General features: G+C 39.2%; 1 protein-coding gene across 1 annotated transcript; it reads right to left on the reverse strand.

The window, feature by feature from the left end:
- Nucleotides 1–954: 954 nt before the first annotated feature.
- LOC121457374 (interferon-induced very large GTPase 1-like) lies at nt 955–8,235 on the reverse strand. Its single transcript, XM_041666045.1, has one exon. It carries the CDS (start codon nt 8,233–8,235, stop codon nt 955–957), a length of 7,281 nt encoding a protein of 2,426 aa, XP_041521979.1.
- Nucleotides 8,236–11,117: the final 2,882 nt, after the last annotated feature.

Genomic DNA, 11,117 nt, shown 5'->3' on the forward strand with positions numbered 1-11,117 from the left:
TTATTGTCATGTTACTTTATCACAATAATGGTAATAGGTATTCCAATAGGCCTATGGCCTATCTAATATCAGATTCTTGGGCTGTTCTTAGCAGTGTCAAATATGGATCCACTAATGAAAAGGGTCTTAAACTCAATCATGAAGTGTTTGGTTAATCCTACAACATTTGTGGTACTTTTGCAGCTGTACAACTTACAGGCATGTCACTGTTACAGGTTATAGAGTTTGTAGCTATGTACTCCAGGTTTCAATTTAGTGATTTGTATTTGTTTTTCAATGATGAACAGAAATACACAAAGATATAATGGAAAAAGAGTAAAAATATAATATGAAAAATTAGGTATTTTTTTTATTTTCCCCTTATTTGTGTGAAAATCCTTTTTGAATCCATGACTTTATTTTGAGAAAATGTGACTTTTTCCCCCCAGAACAGAGGCTATTTAAATTGCTCTACTTTGGCATTCTTAATAATTAATGAAGGTTGATACAATGAAAATCAGAAAGCTTTTCTGATAACTAGAATGGATGAAAACATTTATTTAAACTAATTTAAGGCAGATTGTAGCATTTCCCCAGATGTATATGCTGGTTGAGTTTCCCACTCAGTTATTCTAAAGGAATCTGTCACAGCCAAAAATACTAGCATCTCCTTCTAATAAGACAACTTTTTCTGAGTCACTATACATTTAAATGCATATTAAAAATAATCAAGTATGAAAGAGGCTTTTGAATGGTTACTGATTTTATCATACATTCTCATGTTTAGCACATTATGTTTAAGCAGAAGAAATCAAAGGAGAAAAAGTTTTTTTAAAGAAAATCTTCAAATATTAAAATATTAACTTATTTCATTTTAAAGGTAGAACTTTGAAGATGATAACTAAATTGCTATTAGGTATCCTAGGCTAATGTGAAATGTGTGGGGCAGTGCTAGTGTTTTGTGTGTGGCAATTACTAATTTTTCAAGTCATCAAGTACTTCTTCCTTTGTGATTCTGGTCCATGAATCTGGAATAGTACCTAAGTCTGTAAATTTTTTCCCATACTTCTCTTCTAGCTCTGATCTGAAGTGACAGACAAACCATTTCCAATATGGCTGGGCAGATGAGTCTGGGGTGATGCTCCATGTGGCAAAATCACCTCCTGCTGCTCGATATTTCTTATATGGGAACCTCTGGAGGTCATCTAAAATAAATGAACAATCACTTGCTACAGAAGTAGTACAGCAGTTAATGATAAAGTAATCTGTTTTATGATAATGCCATCCGTTGACAGCCTGAGGACGGTGGAATGGCACACTGTGGTCTCCAGCATGCTCGGGAATGGTGTTGGTACAAATTGCTTTACAAAAAGGACACTGCTTCCAGCAGCCACAGAGATGTTCAGAGAGAATTTTCTCAACGTCAGGAACCATTTCATCTATGGGCTTACTTGAGAAGTCCTCTTCGACTTTCCTTAGTGCAGGATCCAAAGCTGCACTCATGGCTTCTTTGAGAAACTCGGCGTCCTTTATCTCCTGGTGCTCGATGCTTATGAGGTCTCTCCTTGGAAAGATCAGGTTGCTCCCTAGGTGATCACAGAACAAATCCAACCAGTGAGAAGCAGTGCTGCTTTCATTTGCTACTTCTGTGGTCTTATGAATGGCAGAGAGGATGGCATTCTTTATGTCTTCTAGACTTATTTTCAAAAAAGTCTTTATTTTTTCACTTTCTTTTTCTGAATAGTATCTTCTAATGTGGTCTCTAATGTAATCCCTGAAAAAGGATTCTGGATGATGAATGTACTGCCAATAGTTATCAAAGTTTTCTTTTTCTGCCAGAGAAATGAGAACATGTTTCTCCAGGTTAGCCCTGTTTCCACTGAATGCAGGGCAAGTGACTCTCATGTCCCCAGCTACTTTAGGACCCATCATTTCCCATATAGTGGCAGAGATAGCAGGAGTGAGCTCGAGCCACAGGAAGTCCACAAAGGATGTAATGGATGTGGCACCTTGACAGGAGATCTTAAAACTCATGAAGAAATTGTCTTTCTTGCTCTCCAGATAGTTCACAGGATCATTTGCTCTTTTAAATGCATCATGAATTTCTTTGAAACTCTTAGATGCCCTTTGGAATAAGCACAAGGATAAGTCAATGGTGTAGTCTCTGGTAAATGTGTAGTTTTCCATAGGGGAAACAGATTTCAGTTCATTTTCTATTATCATCGGTATTTTATGAAAATCATGCTGACTGTAATCACGCTTTTGCTTCCAAATGTTTTTAATTATATCATCAAATCTTAAATAAATGTTGTTGGTAGTTGCATTAATTGACTCTTTGTGGCAAGGTTCTAAACTTTTTGAAATTATATAATATCTTGTTTTCATTTGGACATGCTTGTCATAATTGATGTCAAACATTTCTCCATTTTTTTTCTTTAGTCTTTCTGTAATATTTTTGTCCTTTCTGAAACACAGTAGGAAAATGTTTTCAGCGTCTGAATCAATGTCAGGCTCTGTGACAAGGGGTACAGTAGAAGACACATTGTAGATCCAACTTGTCCAAACTTCATTGAATTTCTTATGTAACTCTTCATCACTTAATTCTTTACCGTTCACACTCAAAGCCAACTTTTGGCTCATCTCTAACAGTTCCTTTTCATAATGTGACTTTTGATTATCTAGTCTTTCTTGGCTTTGTTTAAGACTGATGAGTTCATTGCATTTCCTTCTGGTGTCTGAAATAAGTGCATCTTTAAGCATTAATAGCTTATTTTCAAAATTTGCTTTCCATTGAACCAATGTTTCACTATCTGGGTCTTCTTGAAAATACTTGTCAAATTTTTGCTTGATGATTTCATATTTTGTACTCACTGGACCCTCTAGTGTATTCATTGTGAGAGTCGGGATTTTTCCATTCTGAATCTGATTGTTCAGCTGATTCTGTAACTCCAGCACATAATTCCTCAGCTCCCAGGTCCAGTTACTATAAATGGTTTCCAGTTTGCTCATGACTATGACCTCTTGAGTGTTCCTGAAACTGAAAATGAAGTTCTCGCTGACCAGTGCTTTCCACAAATCCTGAACTCGGAATTTCACATCTGAGATCTTCAAGATCCTTCCACTAAATTCCTGCTGGGCAATCCTAAGAATCCCAGTTTTCAACTCCTGGACGTTGTGGCTATAGTGAGGATTGGGAGGAGCCATTGGGGGATTACCATCCCAGAGGTGAGCAAAGTAGTAGACATGACTATTGACATCAAATTTAATTACATCACTGAAGCGGGTTATGTCTGAGCACTCTTCCTGTTCAGCAGCTAATGCGGTCATCTCATCCAGTCTCTGCTCCAGTCTCCTTCGTCCTTCCACAGTTTGGTCTTTAGCTGTAATGTCTCCCACATTCTGATGGACAAAGATGCAACTGGGGGAGATTTTCACTTGTTTCATTCTCAGAAAGGCCTGGACAACAATTTGCAGGATATCCTGCATCTCTGAAGGATTCTCCCCGAAAATATTGATCAGAGTCAAGTTTGCAAGGCCAATGACGAATGTTGCCAACTTATTGTCCCAATTCCGGGATTTGTTGTTGAGTTCTGGAGCCCGAAGTCCTTCTGTGTCTACAACAAGCACAAAATCAAAGCCAAGTTCTTCTGTGAATGTCTCTTCCACCTTCAGGAGCTGCATGTAGGCCCCCTTGGTGCACCTGCCTGCACTGGCTGTGAACTGCAGCCCAAACAATGAATTCAGTAGGGTGGATTTTCCTGAGCTCTGTAGGCCAAGGATAGAGAGAACAAACAGTCTTTTGTCTCCCACTTTCTCTGATATCTTGTCCAAAACAGCTGCCACCCACTTTAGAGGCACATATGAAGCATCTCCATCCATCAGCTCAATGGAAACCCCAGCTACCATCAAATCTGCAGCAATCTGGGGGAGGCAGAGAAAAAGGCTGTCTCTAGAGGAAGAAATTTCTTCCAGAGCTTCATAGATCTGGCCAACTTCTCGGAGAAGGTGCTCAATTCCTAAAGTACAGTTAAGAATCTTGGTAGAAATGGCTTCTATCTGCTTCTGCCAGAGTTTCAGGGAGCTGCTCTTCTGTGCTTTCTGTTTTTCTGCCTGTACTTGTGACCACAAATATTGTTGTTTTCCATGTAAAATTTCCAAGTGTTCTATAGTTAGATTTTCCAAAACCACACTTAACCAGTATAAGAAGTAGAATTTGAGGTCATTTTCTGAGTCTTCTTTGAGAATGTGTAGGACAGATTGCATGAAATCATTGAGAGGGAAGGCCTTTTTAAACTGCTGCCACCGTATTTTTTGTTTTTCTTTCTGAATGTCACTCTTGTGTTGTTCAATGCTCCGATGCCCTTTTTCTCGCAGATGATAGAGTTCTTTGTCTTTCTTACACCAATGGTGCCACAGTTGTCCCTGAAGGGGGAGCAAGTTTTCTTTAATCTGAGATACCTTGGATTGCTCTAGGAGTTTCCTATTTGTCTGTGCTTTTTCTTTGGCCTCCTTCAATGCTCTTTGATCTTCATCAATCATGAATCCTTGTTTCTGAGCCATCTGTGAACAGTCTTCTATACTGAGAGAAGTGCCAGAGACTTCTAGTAAATGTTCAATGGCAGTCGTGAGTTCTTCTGTTAATTCTGCTTCATTTCTATTCCTAATGCCAATCCTCACCCTTCTGTCTGAATGATTAGTCATGATTTTTTCTTTGTCATCTATCAGGCAGATCACAGGTTTTGATGAGTGCCACAGGTTTCTGACAAGGTTTTGGTTTTCTTTATTGTTATCAGAAGTGGACATGAGGATCACAATGAGAGAAGAGATATCCTTAAGGAAGCTGAGTTGTTGCCTATGGTCCTTCGCATCTCCATGAAGATTGGTGAAGGCCACACACTTATCAAATCTGTCCTCACCTTGACCCCCAGGGCAGAACCAGGAGATCTCCACCACTCCCTCCATCAGGAGACAATATTTAGTGCTTCCTCTGCAGTGCCTGTGAAAAAACACATCGTGTTTATGTCTATTAAGGAGAGAGTTCATGATCTGAGATTTGGAAGCATAGAAGTAATTTCCAACTCTAATGAAGGACACTATGGGGGTAGAGACACAGCACATCTGCTGATTCCTGTGACTGTAGCTCTTATCCTGTGCTGATTTACTTGACTCTTTCCAACTTTTCCTGATTTGTCTGAGAGACCAAAGAGAGAATTCCATCTGAGATGTGTTGGGAACTGGTACCACAAGGGGGAGTGCAAACTGACATATGGAAAGTTTGGACAAAATGTATTGTCTGGCCAGATCATCTGCACAGTGAAAAATGGCCATCTGGATGTCCATTGGGTGAATGTGGGGCCGGGACTCAGTGGGTGAAGAATTAGTGACTTCATTACTGTTACCAATCAGCTGCTCTTCGTATGGATCAATAACATCATTTTTCTGGTTGGAGGGACCAATAGAGTCTTGGGCATCTGCATTTCCATCATTTTTGAAGACAAGATATCTGAACCCACAATCTAGCATCAATAGCTTTTGTAGGAAATAGAAAGGAAGTTCCTGTTCAGATCTTGGCTGTGTGTTGTATACAGAAGTCTTATAGATCAGATGGAAGTCAGCTCTGCTCATCCTTTTTGGGTAGTGATGTTCTAGACCCAGACATTGGAGTAAATCTAGAAAAGGTCCTTTTTCTATTACCTCTTTTTTATTGTTATCATCATTTTGTTGTTCATAAGTTTCTTCCTTTTTATTCAGGAGACTTTGCAATTGCTTTTTTACTTCATCCATTTGCAAAGAAGATATGGTATCTTCATAGTTCCCATCAATGAGTAATCTCAAATTATTCTCTAGATTCTCCCAATCATGATTGGTTCCAAATTTTGTGAGGAGGTGTGCAACTTTAGTACAAAGTAAGTGTTCCATATGCTGCCTTGCTAATGTCAAGCGTTGTGCTTTTTCTTCTGGAGAAATGGGTGAGATTCCAACTGTGGCTTTCAGAGCTTTGAGAACTAAGAATGCATGTGCACTGTCAGTGCAGATAGTTTTTAGCTCCTGATATCTGTTTTGGACAGATTGTATTTCTTCCAGGAGAAAATTTAACTCAGTGCACCCCAGGAGAGGCTGGAAAACATTGCTTTCCAGCTGATAGCCTGCACCAGCTGCAATGGAGAGTAGTAGCAGCTGCGTGTCTGGCTGCTCTGCTTCTCTGAGATAGTTCAAGAAGTCCCCAAGAACTGTGGTGACATCACCTGTAGCCTTTCTTTGAGCCTCTTCCAGTATTTTGGGGGACTCGGATGTCATGGTTGCTTCTGTGAGAAATATTTTGATTTCTTTTAAATTTTTCAAGAATTCAGACAATTCAGTGATTTTGATTTGGTGTTCCTCTGACTCTGTCTGGTTGATCCACAGCATGATCAACTTCACCTGAGGAAAGTTTTTCACTTTGTGTACATGAGGTTCTAGAAGGCTGCGGAATTGAGATTTAATAAATTGATTTTTTTTAGTGGAAGATTTTTTGCAAAAGTTGACAGTGTTTATAAGAAAATTTTGTAGATTACAATTTGTGAGGCATGTATTAATCCAAACATCATAACATTTTGTTTTGTGAGCCAATGTTTGCATAAAATACATCAGGCAGTTAAGCTGTTTTTCAGGATCTGACACCTCCCAGGATTTCACATCATTCAGGAAAAGTTCTGCTTCCTTTATGGTACTTGGCATATGTTCTCCAGGCTGGATGTGGGCAGCAAGACCTGTCAGAGCAGTATAGTTTTCTGCCAGGCAGTTAGCCACCAGAAAGGGGTCCTTAAAATTGTTTCTGTGATTTGATAGGATAATGTCCCAAATGGGTACCAGCTGAAGTTCTCGGTCAATGACACACCAGGTTTTGTTGCTAGCAAGAAGGCCAGTTGTCCACTGAACAATTCCATTTGCTTCTGGTGGTCCACCTATCTGGGCCACAGACAATTGGATTTTGATTTGGAGCTGTTCATCAGCTGAATTTTTATAGGATCTTGCTGACTGTATGTCTGATGTTGTCATCCCTCCCCCAACTTCAACTCCGAAGCCATTGTAGCTCTCTCTTATGTAACTATCCAAGGCCTCTTCTGTCTGCTGCTTCACAAGATCCAGCTGGTCACTTTTGAAACCATCTGAAAAGGCCTTCCACCAGTAGATTCCCCCAAGGTGCAGAGGGCCTTGATTAGCATGAGAGCCAAATCTGTTGAAGAAATTGTCTGTCCTGTTCCTGACTACAAGGAATCTGTCTGGTCCATCAGTGTGTTCCAGTTGTTCTTCAATGATTTTCAGTTCCTTGAGAGCAGCAGTGGAGAGCTGAAGCTGATCTTTGCAAAAGTGGAAGGAGACTAGTGGGTTGTATTTGAACATCGATGAGCAAAAATAAGTGTGCTTAGAATGTGATTGCTGGATGTCTTTGGATTCTAAATGCTTGACTGTATCCATTCCACCTTCCAAATTAAATCCCCAGCCTCCACCCTTGGCTAAAAGTGTTAACTGGAAACCAAACTTCTCCACAGTTTCAGTGAACAGGGATTCTTCTTTAGAAGATGTGAATTCTTTTGTTTCCATCCGTTTTCCTTGCTCAGATCCAAAGAAGAACAATTCCTTGGGGACCCTAAGTAGTTCTTCTCTCCTTGTTGCCAAGTCCTTTTGGTGGCTGGTCTTATAAATTCCCTGCAGCATCAGCCCACCAGATGTGAATCTTAGCAGATCTCTCTCTGAGAAGTTTTGACATTTTATCATTGTTGCTTTTATGTGACAAAGATGTTTCTCCATTGTTTCAGTGATATCTTTGAGTGGTACTTCATGCCCTGGCCAGCACTCTTCTGGGATCTCCATTGCTTGCCTCAGGTCTGCTTCTTTCCTCTTCACTTCCTCTTCCTGTCTGTTTTTCCCTTCTGACTGCAAGGCCCTCAGTTCCTGCAGTGCCTTTTCTGCCTGCTGCTGCCTGTTCCTTATCATCTCCCCAAGAGTCTCCTGGAACTCTGCAACACTGTTTGGCTGTGAGAGGTCAAGCAGCTTCTCCAGAGCCTTTTCTTCCCATGTGTATTGTGTCTGGGACTTCAGCTTCTGGAGCTCTTGTTCTTCTAAGTGTTGTAAGGCCTGGGCACAGGTCACACCCAAGTCTTCCTGAAGCTTAGGCAGCCAGTAGTCAACAGACAACCCCACTTCTGTCAGCATCTCCTGGATATCTTGCCTTCTAGGCTGGGGCTTATGAGGGAAGTACTTTGCTGTTTCCATTGCTCTGTGAAAAATAGATATTTATTTATTCTGTGTCCCAACTGTAAGAAAACTTATCCACATTATCCAATATGTAAGTGTTCTTAGGAGACCTGTCTCCAAAGTTTTTGATGCCTTCATCTAATTGTCTTATTTACATTCATTTAAAATCTTTGCTGTATTATTTTCTGTTTACTGAATATAATTTATGTATCTAGCTATCATTAAGAACTTTAATGTAGTAGACTTGTTTTATACATTTCCTCCTACATTGACTCAACATCAGAACCATTATGTTAATAATTAAATTTTAATACATAATTAGGTGACAACCAATTTTTTATCTTACAATAAGAGCAATTTCTATATGCTAATTAACTTTTCTATATTTGTTTCTGTGAAACGTGTGTTTACTATTTCCAATGAAATCTCCCTGAATACATCATAAGTTATGTAGTAATTAATTTGACCTGCTGTCATAAATAAATTTCTACTTTACTGGTTGCTTACTTCTAATTTTTCATTTTGTTCTAGTTTACTGTCTTAGAGTATTTTCTATTGAAATAAAACATTGTGACTAAGGCAACTTGTAAATGAATTTGTTTAATGTGGAGCTTATGATTTTAGATGGTTAGAGTATATGATCATCATGTTAGGAGGCTCAGCAGCAGTCAGGTAGGCATGGTACTAGAGCAGTAACTGATAGCTCACATTTTGAAACACAAGAACAATACAGATGGAAAGCAAAAGAGTTAGTATGTCTGTGTGTGTGAGAGAGAGCTAAAGGAAGACAAAGACAGAGAGACAGAGAAACAGAAAGACAGAGTGATTGGAGAAAGTGGAGGAAGGGAAATTGAGGGAATGGAGGGAGAGATTAGAAAGAGAAAGAGAAAAAGAGAGAGAAAGAAAAAAAGAGAGAGACTGGGAATGTCTTGAATCTTTTGAAACCTTAAAGCCCACCTCTAGTGACATACCTCCTCCAACTCAGCCATACCTCCTAATCCTTCACAAGGAATTCCACCAACTGGGAATTAAGCATTCATAGATATGAGCCTATTGCTGTTCTCATTCAAACCACCATGTAAGCAGAGACTGTTTGTTAGTTTCCCACTGCCCAGACCCAAATAATCACACAGAAGCTATATTAATTACATCACTGCTGGCATATTACTCAGGCTTCTTATTAACTAGCTCTTATATCTTAAATCAACTCATTTTCATTAATCAATGTATCACCAAGAAGGTGTGGCCTACTGACAAGATTCCAGGTCATCTTTCTCTTTCAGCTGCTGCATGGCATCTCATTGACTCGACTTACTTTCTCTATATATCTCTGTTCTGGTTTCCCATCTGGCTATTCCATAATGCAAAATACATTTAGTTCAATTTCAAAAGCCCTAATATTCTTTCAGTCTCAGCACTGTTTAAAATTTAAAGTTTTAGCTACAGTACTGAAAACAGCCTGTTATTGGCATAAGAACAGACAGGAGGACCAATGGAACCAAACAGAAGACCCGGAGATCAATCCACACATCTTCAAACACCTGATCTTTGATAAAGAAGCAAAAAAATATCAAATGGATAAAAGAGAGCTTATTTAACAAAGTAGTGCTTGGATAACTGCATGTCAACATGTAGAAAAATGAAATAGACCCATAACTATCATCATGTACAAAATTCAAGTCGAAATAGATCAAAGACCTCAACATAAAGCCAGCCACACTGAACTTTATGGAAGAGGAAGTGAGAAGTACACTTGAACGCATTGGCACAAGAGACCACTTTTTAAATATAAGCACAGCAGCACAGACACTAAGAGAAACAATTAATAAATGGGACCTCCTGAAACTGAAAAACTTCTGTAAAGCAAAGGCCATGGTCAACAAGACAAAATGACAGCCTTCAGATTGGGAAAAAAATCTTCACTAACCCCACATCAGACAGAGGTCTAAACTCCAAAATATACAAAGAACACAAAAATTGGACACCAAAAGATCACATAATCCAATTAAAAAAATGGAGTACAGACCTTAATAAAGAACTCTCAACAGAAGAATCTAAAATGGCTGAAAGACACTTAAGGAAAGGTTCACCATCCTTAGTCATCAGAGAAATGCAAATCAAAACAGCTCTGAGATTCCATCTTACACTTGAAAGAATAGCCAAGATCAAAAAAACTGATGACATCTTATGCTGTAGAGTTTGTGGAAAAAGGGGAACACTTCAGTATCGCTTGTGGGAATGAACGCTGATACAACCCCTTTGGATGTCAGCATGGCAATTTTTCAGAAAATTAAAAAACAACCTTCCTCAAGACCCAGTAATACCACTTTTGGGTATATATCCAAAAGATGCTCAATTGTGCCACAAAGACATGTGCTTAACTATGTTCATAGCAGCTTTGTTTGACATAGCCAGAACCTGGAAACAACCTAAATGTCCCTCAACTGAAGAATGGATAATAAAAATGTGGTACATTTACACAATGGAGTACTACACAGCAGAAAAAAAGTAATGCTAGCTTGAATTTTGCAGAAAAATGGATGGAGCTAGAAAACATTATTTTGAGTGAGGTAACCCAGACACAGAAAGACAGTTATCATGTATACTCACTCAAAGGTGGTTTTTAAACATAAACCAAAGAAAGGCAGCCTACAAACCAGAGAACTTAGACCACAATGAGGACACTAAGAGAGACTTACAGAGATCTAATCTACATGGGCATTAGAAAGTGGAAAAAGACAAGCTCTCCTGAGTAAACTGGGAGCATGAGGACCTTGGGGGAGGATTGAAGTGGGGAAAGGAGAGGCAGGGAGCGGAACAGAGAAAAATGTAGGCTCAATAAATATCAATAAAATTGAAAAACTCAATGTTTCTTCTGAGACCAAAGACAATTTCTGAAT

This window comes from Microtus oregoni, unplaced genomic scaffold, assembly GCF_018167655.1.
Source record: "Microtus oregoni isolate MIOR12 unplaced genomic scaffold, Mior012 000016F_ref0000370, whole genome shotgun sequence".
In the NCBI taxonomy this organism is placed as follows: domain Eukaryota; kingdom Metazoa; phylum Chordata; class Mammalia; order Rodentia; family Cricetidae; genus Microtus; species Microtus oregoni.